The 18489-nt window shown below is 36.3% G+C and overlaps 6 protein-coding genes and 1 long non-coding RNA gene across 10 annotated transcripts; 4 read left to right on the forward strand and 3 right to left on the reverse strand.

Annotated features, from left to right (window-relative positions):
* Nucleotides 1-139: 139 nt before the first annotated feature.
* LOC110847298 (DNA-directed RNA polymerase III subunit RPC9) lies at nucleotides 140-1023 on the reverse strand. Its single transcript, XM_035849529.1, has 3 exons — nucleotides 829-1023; nucleotides 506-730; nucleotides 140-432 (listed from the first exon to the last, which is right to left on the reverse strand). Exons 1-3 carry the CDS (start codon nucleotides 886-888, stop codon nucleotides 271-273), a joined length of 447 nt encoding a protein of 148 aa, XP_035705422.1. The 5' UTR covers nucleotides 889-1023; the 3' UTR covers nucleotides 140-270.
* Nucleotides 1024-2250: 1227 nt separating this feature from the next.
* On the forward strand, nucleotides 2251-3830 carry LOC110847086. The gene is made up of 3 exons (XM_035849528.1): nucleotides 2251-2680; nucleotides 2748-3129; nucleotides 3210-3830. Exons 1-3 carry the CDS (start codon nucleotides 2640-2642, stop codon nucleotides 3288-3290), a joined length of 504 nt encoding a protein of 167 aa, XP_035705421.1. The 5' UTR covers nucleotides 2251-2639; the 3' UTR covers nucleotides 3291-3830.
* A 584-nt stretch (nucleotides 3831-4414) lies between these two features.
* Nucleotides 4415-5980, reverse strand: LOC110847085. The gene is made up of 3 exons (XR_002547612.2): nucleotides 5773-5980; nucleotides 4770-5683; nucleotides 4415-4690 (listed from the first exon to the last, which is right to left on the reverse strand). It is a non-coding gene; the product is annotated as an uncharacterized LOC110847085 (long non-coding RNA).
* A 1587-nt stretch (nucleotides 5981-7567) lies between these two features.
* Nucleotides 7568-8686, forward strand: LOC110847623. The gene is made up of 3 exons (XM_022094599.2): nucleotides 7568-7760; nucleotides 7828-7943; nucleotides 8007-8686. The coding sequence occupies exons 1-3, from the start codon at nucleotides 7721-7723 to the stop codon at nucleotides 8493-8495; spliced, it is 645 nt and encodes a 214-aa protein (XP_021950291.1). The 5' UTR covers nucleotides 7568-7720; the 3' UTR covers nucleotides 8496-8686.
* Nucleotides 8687-8878: 192 nt separating this feature from the next.
* LOC110847869 (uncharacterized protein C1orf194 homolog) lies at nucleotides 8879-10025 on the reverse strand. 2 transcript variants are annotated; one of them, XM_035850017.1, is made up of 6 exons: nucleotides 9972-10025; nucleotides 9605-9901; nucleotides 9507-9528; nucleotides 9359-9421; nucleotides 9147-9287; nucleotides 8879-9065 (listed from the first exon to the last, which is right to left on the reverse strand). In XM_035850017.1, the coding sequence occupies exons 2-6, from the start codon at nucleotides 9816-9818 to the stop codon at nucleotides 8993-8995; spliced, it is 513 nt and encodes a 170-aa protein (XP_035705910.1). In that variant the 5' UTR covers nucleotides 9819-9901; nucleotides 9972-10025; the 3' UTR covers nucleotides 8879-8992. The 2 variants fall into 2 exon arrangements, with proteins under 2 accessions (XP_035705910.1, XP_021950596.1); XM_022094904.2 differs by having other exon boundaries at nucleotides 9605-10010.
* A 3688-nt stretch (nucleotides 10026-13713) lies between these two features.
* On the forward strand, nucleotides 13714-14952 carry LOC110847539 (vitelline membrane outer layer protein 1). 2 transcript variants are annotated; one of them, XM_022094495.2, is made up of 5 exons: nucleotides 13714-13840; nucleotides 14081-14199; nucleotides 14271-14605; nucleotides 14719-14740; nucleotides 14814-14952. In XM_022094495.2, the coding sequence occupies exons 2-5, from the start codon at nucleotides 14166-14168 to the stop codon at nucleotides 14867-14869; spliced, it is 447 nt and encodes a 148-aa protein (XP_021950187.1). In that variant the 5' UTR covers nucleotides 13714-13840; nucleotides 14081-14165; the 3' UTR covers nucleotides 14870-14952. The 2 variants fall into 2 exon arrangements, with proteins under 2 accessions (XP_021950187.1, XP_021950186.1); XM_022094494.2 differs by lacking the exon at nucleotides 13714-13840 and having other exon boundaries at nucleotides 13884-14199.
* Nucleotides 14953-17021: 2069 nt separating this feature from the next.
* Nucleotides 17022-18370, forward strand: LOC110845564. 2 transcript variants are annotated; one of them, XR_004834295.1, is made up of 5 exons: nucleotides 17022-17346; nucleotides 17428-17648; nucleotides 17718-17854; nucleotides 17942-18109; nucleotides 18190-18370. XR_004834295.1 is itself a non-coding variant. In XM_022092010.2 (5 exons), exons 1-5 carry the CDS (start codon nucleotides 17170-17172, stop codon nucleotides 18254-18256), a joined length of 756 nt encoding a protein of 251 aa, XP_021947702.1. In that variant the 5' UTR covers nucleotides 17038-17169; the 3' UTR covers nucleotides 18257-18370. The 2 variants fall into 2 exon arrangements, 1 of the variants encoding a protein (XP_021947702.1); XM_022092010.2 differs by having other exon boundaries at nucleotides 17038-17346; nucleotides 17732-17854.
* The last annotated feature ends 119 nt before the right edge of the window (nucleotides 18371-18489 follow it).

Below are 18489 nucleotides of genomic sequence, written 5' to 3' on the forward strand. Positions count from 1 at the left end.
GCGGCTCATCATTATGCAATTCTTGTGGCTGCGATGCTGTCGACAATGGCTTTGACTAGTTCAAAGACGATTGGTCCCGTGTTGACCAACAAGGTCGGATGTTTAAATAAAATTGCAACATTATCATAAAAACTTGACATTATTCAGTATATCAACTATAGCATGCGTTTTTCGTTTTATTGTCTGGACTTTGGCTTATACTAACGGCATGAAAAATTATCTATATTTATTATGCATGAATTATAGTATACATCAGTTCTTTGAAGAATATCACGACGATAATTCGCCCTGGTCTGACTTCTCCTCATCGCCTGAGGGAATGGGAGGTAATGTTTTTTGAATAACATCAATTAAATCGTTAATCTGGTCTTCGCTGAGCCTTTCTTCACTTTCTTCAACAATGGCTTGAATATCGACAGGTTGAGTTGGTCTCTAAAAAATCAACATAGTCATAAGATGAATTATCTTAAACTAGAATTCAAAACCGCATAATGACATAACGTACCGTGTTCAAAATGGTGAGCTTTTCTGCTTTGGTAAGTCCAAAGGGTTGAATTAGATTCATGTACATTTCGACGGCATCCTTGGTCTGGACGGCGCAGGGAGTGGTTTGCAAGTACTGCAGGGTTTCGTACGTGACTGTGTTCATGTGCGTGTTCCTCTTCAGTTTCTGAGCCTGCTTGTAATTCTTGTAGCTCTCCTCCTTCTTCTCCTTGAAATAGGTAAACACCTATAGAAAGCAATACGAAAGTAAAAAAACTCTCGTGTGCTATTAAAAAATAGATAAAGTAACTAAATAATTCGAGGAATATTTATTATCAATTTTACCTCAAAATTACTTAAGAATCCGACAACTTTGCAGTCCTTTGGCTCAGTTATTCCGTTCATCCTAGTAATTTAAGTGCCGATAATCCAACAAACTTTCACCAGGTTCACCTTTACGCAATATTTTTACCCATGACAAACCCAAAACTTGCGCTTCACCGTTCAATCTCAAAGCTTAAAATCATGAGATACTCCTTTGTACCCGTCTCATCTGAAATTGTAAGTAGTCAAGCTTTAATATTATTGTATTTGTTGATTTTTAATGATTCGATATATGTATAATATGACGTGATGATAATAGTTAAAAGTTAGTTAAATAAACAGTTGTAAATATAATGAGTCTCTTTTCAGTTATAGCTTACGGTGCGGTATATGTAATAGTATAGCTAGAGTTTAGGCTTACTGTATTGTGAGGTCTTTGTTCGAAAGAGCAATAACATGTGCACTGGAGAATTGCCAATTATTTTCTCTGATGTTTCCACAATGAGCCAAATGAATGCAAAGATTAAAGCACAAGTGAATCGAATATAATGAAAGGATTTTTGTCGTCTGTCGGTTAAGGTCATTACTTTATTTGAGTCGGATCGGAAACCCATTCCATATTCACTAAAATCATAGACACATTCTGGTCGCATGACATATTTTTACGTAGCCCGATAGATAATAGGTTTATTCTGTAGGTAAGGTAAATAATAATGAGTGGACAGGGTGATCAATTGATCGAGAAAATTGTTACCTTTCACCAAGAGGATAATGAACTGGGCATTGTTAACGTGTTCAGAGATTGTGTGTTTACGACGGATAAGTCTTGTCGATCAGACTCTCTCAGAAAGTTGCATTTGGTTACATGGCCTTTGCCAATGGAGAAGAATTTAATTGAGTTTGCTCAATTTGTCATTTCGAAAAAAGTGTTCACGATTTACAGCATAGGATGTGGTTCCGGTTTATTGGAGTGGCTCATGCTCAAATTCATCACTGTTGAACGGGATAAGCAAAAAATGTCAAAGAACGATAATGTGAAACTAATCGGTGTCGAGGTGGACAGCAATTGGTGGAACTCAATCTATTCGCCTCCTAAATTCATTCCACTCCAGTTTTATCCAGAAACATTTCAAATAGAAAATAAATTTGGACAGTCAAATGACATGACCATTTTCTGTTACTTCAACAATCTCAAAATGTTTTCAGAGTATTTAGCAAGTTTTCGGGGTAAATTTGTTGTTTTAATTGGACCAATCTCATCTGAACAATTTTGTTCTCCAGGACCTAAAGAATTGGCTGAGAATTTTAACGAACTCCCCACAAATGAGTGGGATTTGATCAAGTGTGAACAATTTGGATTTATTTCAATCGACCATTTAGCCATTTATAAAAGGGCTGAGCAAGTTATTAGAGTAGAGAACGTGTAACTGTTCCGAACCAACAACGTGCTTGTCCTTACATATTCTTCCCAGATCATCGATTCAATTCCGAGTCTACCAAACCCATGTGCTTTACAGCTTGTACTCACTAGCTCATCCCAGTTGTGTTTCTAGTTTCTACCAGGCCAATTATTTTCCTGTCCTCTAGTTTGTAAATACATGATATGTGCATGTTTCTGAACATCTACCATATCTTCCAGTACAGCTCGGTTTAATATAAACCTTGACAACTTGAGGTGGATTATTACAAAACCATCATTTACACTGCTACTACTTTCCCTCGACGATTGTGTAATTCACAATAATCTTTGGTTTTTGTGCGGTGAAAGTTGATACATAAACTTCCCTACCAAATCACACATCGTTGGTACATATACAACGACCGACCGTTAAATGAACCGTCTTGCAGCACTACTCCGACGCAATGTCGCAATGTAAGTTATTAATAGTGATTCATTGGTCCTCTCATAATTGTTGTTGCAATTTTTCGTTTTCTCTCAGTTGCGGTCCATCAATACGATCTTCTGAACTTCTGAACTCCAACTCCAAATGGGATCAAATAGGAAAATCCTTTTATAGTGCAGAGTTTGGACCACGCTCAAAGCCTAGACGATTTGGGATTGACCCAAACCGAGATCACAGTAAATTGAACCCTCATGAGCCTCCCGTGTTTTTGAAACCTGGGGAAACGCCCGACGACTTTGAAGTTGTTTGCTACAAACTTCACTTCATTCGTATCAACAATCTTGGTTACAGACTGAAATTGGCGGCACTCTACTCTCAAGCCACGATAGGACCAAATACGAACCCGGATCCCCCCAAAGATGACCATTACGAACACAGTTATTGGACCGCATGGAAGCAACTCGGGAACATGAGCAAAGTACACCTATTCACTTTTTTTAGTTTGTGATAATTTTAGCAATTGAGATGGGATATCAATTGTGATGCATATGATTTCAGGATGAAGCCCGAAAAGAATACATTCAAACTGGCAAAATGCGGATGGAAAAGAAAGATCCTGACATTGTCATCAATCTCTAAAAAACACACTTGAAAAGATTAATCCAAATTTCTAGTCGAACATTATCAAATTTGCAAATATGTCAATCCTAAAATAGACTGTATAATCTTTCCTTCTAATAATAGCAAAATATAAGAGTTTGCAATTTAAATTTCCATTGCCATGCGTAAGCCAAGGTATGCAATCAGCTCGTGGTCACACAAAGTTGACTTTATCATTGATTGATTGAAAATTTCGCATGACGTTGACTTTGTGTAAAATCCGTTTAGCAATAATGTAAATTAACAAAAAATATAGATATATTTATTTCCAGGATTATTTACGTGCATGGGATTATCATTTGTGACGCATTACGGTGAATTTTTGATGCAACTGAACTCAAGCGACATTTACCTTACACGTTAACTTAGGAGTTTATAAACCATATAAAAGAAGCAGAATTTGGACAATAATTCAGTATCAACATTGACATCATAACATTGCAAACCTGCTCCCAAAGTGATTTGTAACTTACGGTAGATATTTACTTGCCAATAAACCATATTCCAAAATAGACATCATGAGAGCGTCAATTTGTGTCGGTTTTATTATTGTATCATATTTCTCTAGTCTACAAACCACAACTGGTAAGGTTATTATTTAAATTGAGACAATAAATACATTTCAAATCTCGTCATGTTCTCAAACTTACGATTACTCATAGGCTTGGAACACAAAATGACACAATCTGAAGGAGGAAAAGAAAACAGATTATGGCCGTTTCCAGTGTACTTTGACTGTTTTGGTCGTGAGGAAGGGTACTACGCGGATTACTATCGTGGGTGCAAAGTATTTTACTATTGTAAACCGGACGGTACAATTATGCCGTAAGCTGCTAAAAACTATTAATCTGCGAATAATTATAATGATTAATTAGTTATATACTTAATCATTTATTGTACAAACGTTTATTTAGGTTTGTGTGCCCAGAAGACTACATATTTGACGACTTCTCCAAAGTGTGTGGGTCTCCCGATAAGGTTTATTGTCCTCCGTATGAGCCATAGTGTATAGAAAAATTAGTTTGATATCTACAAAAATTTATTTATTTCTAACGCTGTTTTATGACTGATCTCATGCTGCTACATACATATACTCAATAAAATACTTTGTACAGACAATTTATTACAGAAAGCAAAATTATTATTTCACAATTATTGAGTCATCAAATACTTCGGTAATAAATTATGCCCATCTTCTGCATACCCCATCCGGGGATCTAATGTGACCACTGGGACAGTTGCGATGTCGATATCTTGCCTGAATATTGGAATGTCTCTTTCCCTCAATGCTTCCAACTCCAAAAAGTCCGAGAAGGCACACGACCCAGCAGATTAAAATTATAAGTCGAACTGGAGAAATCATTGTGTGAGGTCTAAGTCTGTGGGGCCAAATAGGATTCAATATAGAAATTATAGCGTACTAAAAAATTTCAATAATAAGGTAAATAATGGTGTTACTCGTTGTGCTGTATGTGTGGTTGTAGTATTCAAAGCTCTCCAGGGAAAACGGAAACGTCAATGGAGTAAGAAATTGTGAGTTTAAACGCTTTTATATGACAATTTGTACTAGGCAGGAAGAATTGTGACATGCTTTAAAATATTGGTTAACTTTGCCACATCCGATTTTTGTTGTTTTAAACTGTTGAGCAAGTTAAAAAAATTAAGGAATCGCATGATTTATTGCTGCATCCGAATATGATATCTAATCAAAACATGGAAATTACAAAAATATAAAATACCACAAAACCTCAATTACGCAACTATAAATAACAATTATGAATCACTACCATTATTCAGTCACTGACTCTTAAGTGAAATATTTTACAGTATCAGAAAACATTGAGGGCTTTCACAACCAAAAAATACATCCCTTCAACTGCATACATACATCATTCAATTAGTACATGGGTAACTTTTCACCGCAATTATTATGGCACGTCCCAACATTGGAAACAGAAATGGTGTGATTATGTATTGCTAAATATTTTGTCACACCAGTACATTCCGATATAAAAAATACAAAACATGGCAGAAATATGCCATAAATAAGCGAAAATCATATTGATAAATACACAGTACTAAAAGTACAGAACGAGATGCCGGAAAGTACGTATTTGTTCTACTTTCATCACACGAGAACTATGTTGAGGAGGTCAAAATGTACTTGAATCGTTGATTCATTCTGCGGTGCTGTTCAAAGGTTCTGCAGATCCCGTCAAAGCCTCGTCTTTCCCCTTTGGGGCACTTTCTCCTGGGTTTGATGTAGTTTGGAACTCGCTTCGCTTCTGCTCCTCCAAAGTTTTCAAACACAATTGACATGGCAAAAATCAAGCAGAAAAGCAATGCACAGGACTTGAAGTAAACTGCCATTTCTGAAATAATCAAGTGGTATATTAGACTATTAACGGTCACAAGTGCAAATTATGAAGTTGTGCTAGATTTAAATTAGAGTTAGACTTACTTGAGTATTGAGCTATTAATACGAACGATATTGAAATGCAGGGCTAATTGATCGGTTGAGAATATGTAATAAGTCTCCGTCGTTGTTTCCTGGCAGCTCTGCATCAATGAATGAAATCAGGAAGATGGCTCCATTCTTTTATATGACAACATTTTTTCTACCGTCCAACCCACCTGCGGCCCTGCATTGCATACGTGCTACACCCTCGTCACTTCTTGACCAAGTTCAACATTCGCCGTGGTTGGCATACCTTTCCGGACTTCTGACTACCACTTTTCACACCAACACGTGGGGAGATATTCGAGTAATCTGGGGGCTGCATAGGATTGATGAACAAGAAGAAGGCATACGAGTTGCAATAATCGCGGACACGATGACTAATCCAATTCCTCGAGTGGTTTTATGGGATGCATTCTCACACAAAGCATCATCAGTCGCGTATACATTTTCCTCATTATTTATTTTGTGACAGCATGCGTTCCAATCTCATGTCACTCTTTGCCATGGAATAGTGATCCTACAAGATCGCTCATATATGACTCTTTGCTGAATGATGACTTCACCGTTTCCTTTTTCTTATGAGATTCAAAACTCTTGTACCCGATGCACCTTCTTTTTTATATCGCAACTGACTGAACCAGTTGATAATAAGACTGTAGGCGTTGTTGGACAGTTGGTGGGCTAATTATCAGCATATTAGCTTGTATATAAATAAAATGCAGCATAACGGAATTTACTCTATCACTTAAGGTGCCTTTTATTTACACCCACGTGAGTGTAAATGCGTGCTTGACAAAGATTAAGGATCAAGAGTAGTATATTTACGCAAGAGAAAAGGCCTGCATACCAATACCAGTAATAATTGATGTCAATAAGTTCTCCTTTTATGCTCAACATTACAACTTGAATAAAAGTGTGCATTTCAGAGTTGTGCGTTTTTTGTGTGGGTTGATGACATCATAGCTCATCGGGCTCATGCTGAGTATGATTTTGCGAAATTACAATGCCGGCCATGTGCATAGTTAATGACGATGAGATGATAGCAACATTGCTCTAAATAGAACCATTCATATGACAATGAATGATGACGGGTTTTGTGGTACCTCTATATAATATATGTATGTACGTCATGAAGTTCTGTGTACATACACTTTTCTGACGAATCCACACTAAATTAATAATTCCCGATTCCACAAGAAAAAAAATTTCATTTCATTTTAATTTTAGACGCATTAAGATATTTTCCAACGATTCTAATCCGACGAATTTTAGTTGAACCCATTTCCTAGATGCGAGGGAATAATGCCATCAAGATATCCAAAAGCAGTCGAGAGGTGAATGATCAGAAATGCAGGGATTGATTACGGTGATGTAATTCGGTTCCACATTTGTGGACAATGATTCATTCACTTTACTTGCATTGAATTTGGTTGCTGACACATTGTTGCTGTATTTGGTGTTTTACTTTGGCAATATCGTTTCAATGATCAGGATGGGTTTAAGATAATTGTATGCGATTTATTGTGATAGAAAGGAAATAGGAAAAGCTTGACTAGAGTAACAAGTCATAAGATGCAGTACAAAAGTCGCATGTTAATTACATAAGATAATAATACCAAGATTGGTTCATTATCGTCGCATTACTTTTGTCTCTAAAGTAAATTTATGCAACTCTTCTTCACCAATCTTGTGTTCACTTTTGTTGAATCAAGAAATGTGAAAATCTTGCAGAGACTTTTCTACAATGAGCTTCAAGTCATTCACCATGATTTTAAACAACGTTTTCTTTGGCAAGTAGTTGAAACCACCTTAATTTCATTCGCCCAAAAAATCATATCAAGTCGATAAGTCGAACTAGATCAGTATTAGACTCGACAGTTGTTGGTAGATATCAGTATTAAAGTAGTCACCAATTCCCAACTTATAATTAACAATATTTCTCGACAAGATGTTCAAAGTTTTAATAACTGCAATGATAATTGGACAAGGTAAAATTGATTAACATTTATTACATGATAATCAATAGTCATATTTTTATCTGCCTTATTATTTCAGTATCATCGACTAATATTGAGACAAAGTACGGACGATTCAAGCGTGGTTTTGCAGGAATGTATGAAACCTTTGGAGATTCAAGACAAGCTGCCATGGACCAAATGGAAGACAACCAAGTTAGGATTTTATTACTGAAAGAATAAGCTCATTTTACTAATTGCGCAGTTCTTTATGTTCAGAACATAGCCTTGTGGTCAGCACAGTCGGCCGTGACTTCTTCCATTGGTCAAGTTTACGGACATCAGCAAACTGCGTTGGCTAACACTGTCCAATCGTTTTTGATCCCAATGAGAAAGTATCAGCAGCAATCTCCTGGTCAACACAACGTGGCTTATCCAGACTCTTCTTCGTCCCCCTCCTCGTCATCTCTGAGTGGGAAGCATACAGAGAAATTCACCGTGGAAGAGTCAAAACCTGCGAGACAAATAACTTCTCGTATTCCAAAGGAAGTGCTGAATGAGGATGACGTCACAAATGGAAATCAGCACAGAAGAGATACAAATAGTCCTGCACGGAAAGAAAGCCAGAAAAAAACTTCAGTGACCACAAAATCTGCTTCCCCAAAACAACCAAAGAAAGCAGACATTAGTGTGGCAACAGAGACGACGGAAAATAATTCAGGAGAAGAAAGCGCTGAAGATGAAGATGCCGATATACAAGAAGAGTAGAATTGTACTTATTCATTCTTCCAAATGTTATATGGACATATAATAATTGCCCCATGAAATAAGCTTTAATTTTGCACAAGCAAAAATTGTTTTACTTGTGCTCACTTAAATATGTACATAAAGTATTCATTCAGCGTATGTGGAAGATGAAAGATTACGAAAATAAATGCAGGCGATGCTAAATATTAATACATGCGCGATGACTGCTATTCACTATCACTGGCTTATGTAACAAATCTTCAGATTTAACCAAAAGTTGAGATATTTATGTGTGCACTGCACGTGTCAACTATTTCCATGCTACTCGGACAACTTTTACATATCTCTGAAGCCCATGAACGTCACAGTTCATCATCGTGAATGAGGATGAAAAATTAAGTAAATTTTCACCTTAATCTCCTCAAATCAATTTTATTAGGTGCGAGAAGTCAAGTTTCACAAGAATTTTGAATTGTCAGGCTGCATAAAAAATCTGAAAAAATTTGCAAACTCCCAATTTACGAGTTGTAGAAAAGTCCGTCGAGCATAGGTCGAGCAAAGCCTCGGTTGGTGTTGGAAATGTGGGGTGACCTTAGATAATGACAAGATCAACAAGAATGAGATCAACATCTAAACACACGATATCTATTTAGCGTCAAAATAAAAAAGTACCCGATGCTGCAGTTCATATGGCTTGCATCATTTCGATAAGGTTCGTGGTTGACCATCACTTGCTCTTGCGTCGCAGCATTGCAATAATTGAGACAAGGGTCGTCCGGTAAGCATTTCAGTCGGCAAACTCGAGCTTGAGCTCTGCATCAAAGGAATTAAGCCAATATATAAATTCCATTAATCAATGGGTCGCAAAACTTGAAAGGCGTTACCTTCCCCATGGGAAGAGTCGGTATGTGGGGCACTGCATGATGGTTTGAGCTTTAGGAGCCCACCTTGTATTTAAAAAATATATATACAATTACATACTGGGTGAAACTCAAGTTGATTAAAAGGTCAAAATGGAGCATATTTATTTACCACTGGCGATGATGGTCATAACCTGAAATAATTGCATGAATCAGATAAGCATTGAAAATGATGGGAATATGCAACATAGAGATTGAATAATGTCTCACAAGCAGACAACGCAATGTCCAGATGGTCCCTGGGGGCACAGGGGTTGTCACATTTTTTCGCTTCGAAACTCTTTGTTGGGATGCAGGTAAGCCGAACGTGGGGGTTGCATCGGAGTTGGACTAGTTCATCGGGAACTTCTGGCTGGTCCAGGCAGTGACGATTGTTCATGATGTTGGGCCATGGCACGGGACATTTTCCGACACAGATTGGCATTTTGTATGAGTTTATAACTTGATTTATTAAATGAGGACAGGGAATTTGATGATTCTCGAGTATAATCTATCTGGTAGGATTGGCTGACAAATCAGAAATTTTGATGAATAGAAGAAAACATTAATTTCCGATAGACTCAGGATTTTGTTTAACCTTTTAAAAACGGATTCCAGCAATAAGGTGTAGGGCGATTTCGATCTCTTGGCGACGGACTACACCAATAAGGTGTAGGCCAAATTTTTCGCCTTAGCGACGGACTACACCAATAAGGTGTAGGCCAACTTTTTCTCGTTGGCGACGGATTCCACCAATAAGGTGTATGGTTACAGAATTCCGTTGAGACCGGGCTACATCAATAAGGTGTAGGAAAAAATAAAAATAAAATGACCGAGAAAATTTTCTCAGTTCCATTCTTTCCTCCTTATTTGTCGTTGGTTTTTCTTCAAGCCTGAACTAATTTTTTTAGAGTTTAGAGTTGTAGTTGTAGTGGGGGGAGGAACTCGGAGGAAGTGCATCAGAGGTCACGCCGCGCCCCCGAAAAATTATCCAACATTGGCGCCGCTAATAAATTGGTCGGCGTTGACCTCTGACCTGTATCATGTTGTAAATATGATACAGTTCATATTTTTTTTAAATTATCACAACGTTCTCTTTAGCTAATATATTCGCAATAGTGTCACCACCGATCGGAACAAGTCACAGAACACTGAAGGACAAAATTATAGCTAATAACTTGTTTAAAATATAAAATCATCCCAAAATCAGTGTCATCAAATTGATGACATGAATGATGACGATTTATTCGTTTAGTTTATTTTTGTAGTACTATCAAAATCAAATCCGATCTTTTTATCAAAATTAATATCGTGTGTTCATTTGGTTCAGTTGCAATTTCATGTTAAAAATGTATTATGTTATAATTTTTGTTGTCGAATCAGTTCCAGGTCTCTAATAAATCATAACTGCATCAGTAGAATATTCAAAATCGGTTTGCATTAATTCAGTCCCCAACTGATTTTATCACCGCCCCACAAGTCGGTCTCAATGGTATTCTGCCCCCCAGTAAATCCGCCCCCAAATGCAATAGAAACCATTTTTAATTCTGTTTTTAAATGGTATCCAGGTCAAAATTAATTAGTTTTTATAAGGTTAATTTTATATGAGTTGCCAAGACCAAAATTATAGTCGATGGATCTTGGAAAAATATATTTTCAGATTTGTTATTAGCATCTTGTCCTTGAGATTCTACTACTAGTAGTAATAAGACACCTTATTTTTCTTAGTGAGGCAAATACCAAGCAACTAAAAAATTACTAAGTATGCATTTGACCCACCCCAAAAAAGTGACCATCTGCGATATCTCAGTCGTTTCTCAACCGATTTTGATGAAATTTTGCACCGGTCATTGTTACATAATCTAGAAAAGGGATCTGATCCGACTAAGCGATTACGTGATCTTGACCGGAATTATGGGCAAAAATGTAGCCTTAGAAACACATTTGTAATTATTGCTAGTTACTAGCAAACTTTATCAACAGTTTGATACCCACGAATTGTAGAGCAGTTTATCCCGAAAATTTTAAGTATAAATATATCAAAATCCGTTAAGAATTGGCTTAGTTATTCCAATTTGAAGTTCAGAAATTCCTGCTCGTGCTACGAATCATTGTCATTGACAACGACGCAAGACTAATAAATTGAAAACAAATTGCATTCAAAACTGTAAACAGCACAACTAATCGTTGCTTCTGTAACATGCTTGGTAAACTGCGTGAAATTGTTGTTGTTGGTTTTGCACCTCCAGATCAGGTCTTTTGGTGTTTAGTAATCTAGGCCGGACATTTTGACCAAAATGATATAAATCGGTTAAGAAATGACGGATTTATTCAATTTTAAACACCCAGCATTCAATAAAATTATTCCGGGCCAAACTACTGAAAAGGGGTAGTGCAATGCAGTCATCCAATGGAGAATCTAATCACCCAATTAAAAGTTATAAATAAACAAGGTCCCTAAAAAGGGGAAATCTTAGTGAGGGAGTGCAATCACAACTAATAAATAAAATTAGATTGGAGAATTTTTGCATCACCGCTCTCGGTACCATTTTTACTGGAAGCATTAATCGTTTAAATAGAACACTTGCTCCCTCAAAAGGTTCGATGATTTTGCATAGAGTAGCCAAATTAATATATCAAATTGAAATTTGTATATTTTTTTAAACAAATACGTAGCTCATAATTATTTAGCCATCATATCTTACATATCTACCTCAGTTAATTTAACCCACTTCTCGTTCACTACACAGTAAAAATGTATTCCTCCCTCAATTTATTCAATAAAACTAAGAATTCATGCGTATGCAAAGAAAAATTTATACTGCATCCAGTAAAAATGGTACCGAGAGCGGTGGTGCAAAAATTCTTCAATCTAATTTTATTTATTAGTTGTGATTGCACTCCCTCACTAAGATTTCCCCTTTTTAGGGACCTTGTTTTTAGACGTAGTAATAAGAGATTGTTCAAGTGATACATTTCATTCATTCATGAAAATTCGAATTGATCTGTTAGCATAAACATATAAGTTGATGTATGATTTTCCTTAAATACGTACCATTATTACCATTCACTTAAAATCTTCCAGCGCCACAGATACATAGAGGGTATTCATTTTGAGTTCGCATCGTTAGCAACGTTCGCAAAAAAATAAAGTTCGCAAGTTCGCAACAAAATTTGGCTTGAAAATCATTTTGCGAACTTGCGCATCTCCAGGGCTAGTATTTAGTTCGCAAAATATTTTTCAATGGGAAAAGTCCATAAATCTCTATTGGTTACCGGAGTTTGGCGTTTTGAAATTTTGAAATTTTTTATTTGGTAAATTTCAGACACAAAACTTCGGTAACTAATGGAGATTTACGAATTTTTCCCCATTGCAAAATTCAAGACATTCGAATCAAATTTTACGAACTTTTTCATTTGCGAAGTGTCTTCACTTCTTTGCTTCGCAAAATTCGTAATTTCTAAAACGTTATGTTGCGATGCGAACATGCGAACTCGTAATGAATACCCTCATAGTGGCATTATTGGCATAAATAATCAATGAAAACTGTCAACGTACAGTTCTTGCATACATCTGCACTTATTTACATATGTTAGTAAATAAATAAATAAAACCTACAGTGCAGACTTCATTTAGCCCTAATCAGACTACTATTTAAATTTTTTATGTAATGACGCAACGATTATTACCAATTTGTAATGCAAATTCAACGATGCAGGTTATAGCCACAATAAATAGTTTTAAGACAAGGTGCCATACACTTGACATAATATTGTCAATCAGTATCAACTGTCACATTTATCCAGCATGAAAAATCTCAGTTTTTACCAATTTCAAAAAGCAGTGGTGGTCACCCTGTTGGACCTCCTCTACCAAATTTCTAAAAATTTCTATCAAATTCGTAAATCTGATCTCACTTGCACCGATTTCGCTCTTCGAATTGTTTTCTAACTTTTTCTCATATACTATGGTGAAAATTTCAAGTCAACTGGTTCAGCCGTGGTGGCTCTATCTGGCCTGACAGACGGACAGAAATGACGGTTCCATAAGCCCTGATTCGTGCTAAAAAGCTTGGAATCTTTTTGCCATAATGCGCTGAATAAAAAATTGTGACCATAAAATTCCATAAGTAATTTTACATACATGAGTGTGTATCATTATGAAACACGCGAGGTTGCTACATGCGTGCTTTCGCAGTAATGCTGACGGTATGCTGGCTGTGAATTCTCATTGATTCATTCTTAACCATATTTAAGGATTTTTTATGAATTCACCAGTATAACTTCATCGCAAAATATGTACATATGTACACAAATTAATATATATTTTTGGAAATGATAAGACATTCAAAGAACTAAGTTGACATTGGATTTCATCACTTCGATCTTAACACAGCATGAGTAATGCTTCACAGTTCACACCACAATTTTAACGTGTTGACAGTGCGGCAGTAAATTGATTACATGGTAAGCATAATATTATTAATATTGTAAAACTTTTCCGCTTTATCTTTAAGGCAAATCTTTACAATTGAAATTAACCAATCTGAATTGAGTATAAATACCCTTGCGTCAGGCCATTATGAGTTTTCATTTCATATTCACACGGGTTGGTGTGCGAGTAACCATGTTCGGAACAGCAAAAACATTCAAAGCGTGCTTAACCATATTAATAATCTTTCAATTTTGTGCTAATGTATGTCAAAGCAATCTTACGGTGCTATCATCCCCCAGACAAACCAATTTTGGGGATTGGGGAGACTTGGAGACGTGTCCAGATGGGACATTTGTCATGGGATTTCGTCTGAAAACAGAACCATTTCAAGGTAATTTATTCATATTTTTTAACGCATAATAAGGAATCAAAGATTCAGATAAGTTATTTTAATGCAAACAGGTCCATTGGATGACACGGGATTAAACGGCGTTCAGCTTTTATGTGGAAAAGTTGGGGAAAGTTCGCGATCAATCCAAAGCAGGCGAATACAGAGCCTGGTTGGGAAATGGGGCAGCTGGGGTTCGTCGTACGAGTGCCCCCGGGGATACGCCGTAGGATTTCAAATTCGATCCGAAGCGTTTGAAGAAAGAAACGACAACACGGCTGCCAACAATCTTAGAATTTATTGCTCTGGTACGAAAGGTTATCTGGAGGGGGCTGGGTTGCAATGGGGAAATTGGAGCAACATTCAGCTCTGCCCATGGAAGTCTGTTATATGTGGACTGAGGACTCAAGTAATGCGATATTTGTGTATTGCATAGTTATAATAATTGCAATTTGCAATTATAATAATTGCATATTGTAATTGTATAAATAGTTATAATACTATACGTTACTGATATTTCAGGTCCAGTCTCCACAAGGGCATAGTAAGTCAATTTCAGCCTCATTAATTAAGCACTAATTATTGAATTGCTTACAATTTGTTTAACTTTGGCATAGACTCTGATGATACATCCTTAAACAATGTGGACATGAAGTGCTGCGAAATGTTATGATTTTACAATAATTGTTTTTTAAATTATATTTTTTGTGCCCCTCAGTATTTTACTATTTATAAAAATAAATATTCATTTGTAAAGTTTCCTGCCTAATTTTATTATTATTCAACAGTAATGAAATTAACTATAAGGATTCATTTGTTATATTGTAAATGGATTATGAAATGAAGTTTAGACATTAGCCGTACACATATTTCGATCAAATTGCAGGCTTGTAAATGATATTTTTGACTATGATAGCTAATTGTCAATGCATGTTGCGTGTAAGCATATCATTCTTATCTTTTGGTTTCAGTGGTCATATCAACGAATTTAAAAGCCTTATTTCGCGATTAATTGACACCGCTACGCGGTGCCCCAAGATTCCTAAACTTTTTAGCTTGTTTCCGTGGAGTGAATGTGTTAAGATTATGTAACATTACATAATCCTAATACATTTCCTCCACGGAAACAAGCTAAAAAGTTTAGGAATCTTGGCGGTGCCCCATATAGAATGATAATCAGGGTGAATTAAAGCATTTGCTCTAGGGGTGGGGCCGTCACTAGGTAAACAAAAGAATTTTTAATTATTTTTACTTTCGGTGAAAATTCTGTTCAGCCCGACCCAGGGATTATGTGCATGTGTTGTCCGTCCGTCTCAACTCTCGTAAATTGATCCAATCGACTTGGAATTTTACATACGTTGAAAATGTTATATTTCTAGTGTTATACTTATTATATCACTACTTATTTTATCTTAATAATTACAGAAAATGAGAGAAATTACTGGTGGTGGTGATGGGAATGAAAAACCTACAGTGTGCAGTGTTTATATAGCCCGAGTCAGGGACCGAGTCCCTGACTCTAAAGTTTTGTCAAATGACCCGTACCAACTACAATTCGCAATTGCGAACTGTAGTTTGACATTTTTGATGTTTAAACGTCAAAAATGTTTCCATGATCCAGCATGCAAAATTTCAGCTTACTAATTAAAAAAAACAGTATGGGTCACCCTACTAGGTCCTCCTGGCAAAAATAATCTTAACATTTATTAAGCTGCTCTAACCCTGGAGGATCTTTCAGTCTTCTACAATTGTTTTCCAAACCAGTGGGGGTGACCCTACTGGGTCCTTCAAATAGTGATTCGTTCGTTATGACATTGCACTTTAACTTTAGTACACAAATATGACCAGAGTCCCGAACACCAGCTATCAACTTTTACAATAGAAACTTTTAGAAAGCGGTGTAGGTCACCCTCCTCAAAGGTTACTTTTGTTTCACTTTGCTCGATTTTAACTTCATATACTTCCATAAGAAGCTATTAAGTATCATCGTACCTAATTTCATCTTTTTAAGACAATTTATAAAATCGGTATGGACCACCACTAAGGGTCCCTCTACATAACAATTTTACCAATTTCACTTCATATTCTTCCATTGAGGGCTATCAGTGGTAGCACCTTTTCTATCAAATTTCAGCTTGATTTAAGGAATTTCAAAAATCCGTATTTGTCACCCCCTCGGGTCCCTCCAGAAGAAAATTTTCCAAATTTCACTTCATATTCTTCAATAAGACACCATTATTAGCCACCTCAATTTTAGCTTTCCAGAACGATTTTGAAATTTTGGTGCATATATAACCACCCACCTACATGACCCCCACCTTTCGCTCATCTTCGAACTTAACTCCTCATTTGACCTATTTGACACGTGTACCAAACTACCAAATTTCAAGTCGATAGGATGAGTTTAACGGGAGTTATCGTAAGACGGACGGATGGATATGACGGTTCCATAAGCCCTGACTCGGGCTAAAAATGGAGAGGTCATGAAAGTGGATGCAAACAGTTCATCCATCTATTCCAAATTTACTGCGCATTTTATTGAAATAAATAATATTCCTCTAATATTTAATAATCTCAACAAGTATTGTTGCATTATCAATGAAACACGGTCAAATTCTAGGTCGGGCTGCGCGAAGCGAGGTAGCCCGGCTACCTCACCTTTTCAAATAATTAAAAATTTTAATTGTTATGAGTGACGGCCGAACCCAGAAACACCGGCGTAGCCGTTAGTGATTGAAGAATCCTGAATGATAATGTATCAAATAATACTGGCTTTGATATCATACTGGTGATTATCCGTGATTATTGTGTCAAGGCCGACGATAACAAACATTATATTTACTTTAGCGTCCATCCGAATGGTGCTGAACGTATGTACATGAACTTTAACAAGTCAGTTTAGCATTAAAATTTCAACACTCGAGAGAAAGGACTACCTCTCGATCGTCAATTTTTCTCCGTAAAATTTTTGTGATGATGGATTTAATACAAGTGATAGTGGGAAGAGAACTTTTCTACGTAAGTCCGAAGGACCTGATGGAAGCATCGTTCGCGTCGCCGTGGGCTAAGGCTATGATCAAGTATGAAGGGAGCAGTGGAAAGTTCAATCTTCCAGAAACGGACCCCAACATGTTCAAAATTTTTTTGAAGGTATTAGAAATAGCATTGTAACCCAATTTTACAAATGAGGTAGCCCGGTTTAAGCTTTGAAAATCAATTGTGACACATAAGATTTTAAGCGACAAACAGCCACCGGAAATTTCTGCAAGTATGGAAGAAATGATGAGTGTTCTTCTCCAAGCGCATATGTGGGATTTTTCAGATGTTGTCAAGAAATGCTGCCAGTTTTTTTCTGCAAAAGTCCAAGACCACTACAATTTCATTTTCAACAACACTGCAACGTTGGATCTTAAAAATGATTTGGACGATGATGCATTCTTCCTGCTCAAGTGGTTTGTTTTTTATGACATTGTTACAATTTATTTTGGTCAGAACTACAAATACATAGATTCCTATCACAGTTTTATTGTGGCAGGAATATTCGGAAGGAGTTTGAATGCAATAACTATTTGGAATGGAACTCGCTTACGTGGATGAGAATTCTAATGGATGATTATCTAAATCTGGAAGAGATTGTGATTTTTAAGGCCCTTCAAAGGTACACCTTATATTATTATTGTAAACGTTATACATGTTTCTAAAATTCTCCTGATCGAAGCATATTTTGTGTTTATGGAAAATGTAGTTGGAAAAATTTTAAAGATGTATCAATGTGGGAGGTCCGTCGTTTAGTTGCGTTTGTTAGATTTCCACTAATCTCAAAAGAAGATTTCGAGAAATATGTTGCAATCAGTGGAATTTTGGACGATTTGCAGGTGGAAAATTTGAGAAACTATTATTTGGAGCGCAACATGTAAATATAAATTTTTGAACTCATAATTGATCTATTTTATAATTCCATGTTTTGCATAAAAACAAACTCGTGATTTTCAGAGATTCTGGTTTCAATTGCACTCCTAGAAAATTTAAACTCGGGATACATAATGGAGTAGAATTCTAAACATAAATTTGTGTATTGTGTATTAAACATTTTAACATGTTATAACTTTATTAGAATGTTAATTATTTATTGTACCTATTTTATTACTACTAGTAATAAATAAATTCGCTCGGATATGAATTTCTAATCGGCTTTTTTTACACACATTAAAACTTTAAACCTAGAAGGGTTTATTTTTTACGGACAGTTGACAGTGCAAAAGTAATAATGGATGAAATGCATGCCCGTGAGAG

Source organism: Folsomia candida, unplaced genomic scaffold, assembly GCF_002217175.1.
Source record: "Folsomia candida strain VU population unplaced genomic scaffold, ASM221717v1 Fcan01_Sc003, whole genome shotgun sequence".
Taxonomy (NCBI): domain Eukaryota; kingdom Metazoa; phylum Arthropoda; class Collembola; order Entomobryomorpha; family Isotomidae; genus Folsomia; species Folsomia candida.

Bases quoted from the DNA above. Each gene is read 5' to 3' on its own strand.
- LOC110847298 (XM_035849529.1), bottom strand. From the start codon at position 888: ATGAACGGAATAACTGAGCCAAAGGACTGCAAAGTTGTCGGATTCTTA. The intron at 731-828 runs GTAAAATTGATA...TGCTTTCTATAG, and splicing joins GATTCTTAAGTAATTTTGAG to GTGTTTACCTATTTCAAGGA. The intron at 433-505 runs GTACGTTATGTC...TTGATTTTTTAG, and splicing joins AGCTCACCATTTTGAACACG to AGACCAACTCAACCTGTCGA.
- LOC110847869 (XM_035850017.1), bottom strand. From the start codon at position 9,818: ATGCCAATCTGTGTCGGAAAATGTCCCGTGCCATGGCCCAACATCATG. The intron at 9,422-9,506 runs GTAAATAAATAT...TTTAAATACAAG, and splicing joins TATGACCATCATCGCCAGTG to GTGGGCTCCTAAAGCTCAAA. The intron at 9,288-9,358 runs GTAACGCCTTTC...CCTTTGATGCAG, and splicing joins CGACTCTTCCCATGGGGAAG to AGCTCAAGCTCGAGTTTGCC.
- LOC110847539 (XM_022094494.2), top strand. From the start codon at position 13,956: ATGAGTTTTCATTTCATATTCACACGGGTTGGTGTGCGAGTAACCATG. The intron at 14,200-14,270 runs GTAATTTATTCA...TAATGCAAACAG, and splicing joins GAAAACAGAACCATTTCAAG to GTCCATTGGATGACACGGGA. The intron at 14,741-14,813 runs GTAAGTCAATTT...ACTTTGGCATAG, and splicing joins CCAGTCTCCACAAGGGCATA to ACTCTGATGATACATCCTTA.
- LOC110847086 (XM_035849528.1), top strand. From the start codon at position 2,640: ATGAACCGTCTTGCAGCACTACTCCGACGCAATGTCGCAAT. The intron at 2,681-2,747 runs GTAAGTTATTAA...GTTTTCTCTCAG, and splicing joins CTCCGACGCAATGTCGCAAT to TTGCGGTCCATCAATACGAT. The intron at 3,130-3,209 runs GTACACCTATTC...ATATGATTTCAG, and splicing joins AACTCGGGAACATGAGCAAA to GATGAAGCCCGAAAAGAATA.
- LOC110845564 (XM_022092010.2), top strand. From the start codon at position 17,170: ATGATGGATTTAATACAAGTGATAGTGGGAAGAGAACTTTTCTACGTA. The intron at 17,347-17,427 runs GTATTAGAAATA...GTGACACATAAG, and splicing joins TGTTCAAAATTTTTTTGAAG to ATTTTAAGCGACAAACAGCC. The intron at 17,649-17,731 runs GTTTGTTTTTTA...TTATTGTGGCAG, and splicing joins GCATTCTTCCTGCTCAAGTG to GAATATTCGGAAGGAGTTTG.
- LOC110847623 (XM_022094599.2), top strand. From the start codon at position 7,721: ATGTTCAAAGTTTTAATAACTGCAATGATAATTGGACAAG. The intron at 7,761-7,827 runs GTAAAATTGATT...TTATTATTTCAG, and splicing joins TGCAATGATAATTGGACAAG to TATCATCGACTAATATTGAG. The intron at 7,944-8,006 runs GTTAGGATTTTA...CTTTATGTTCAG, and splicing joins ACCAAATGGAAGACAACCAA to AACATAGCCTTGTGGTCAGC.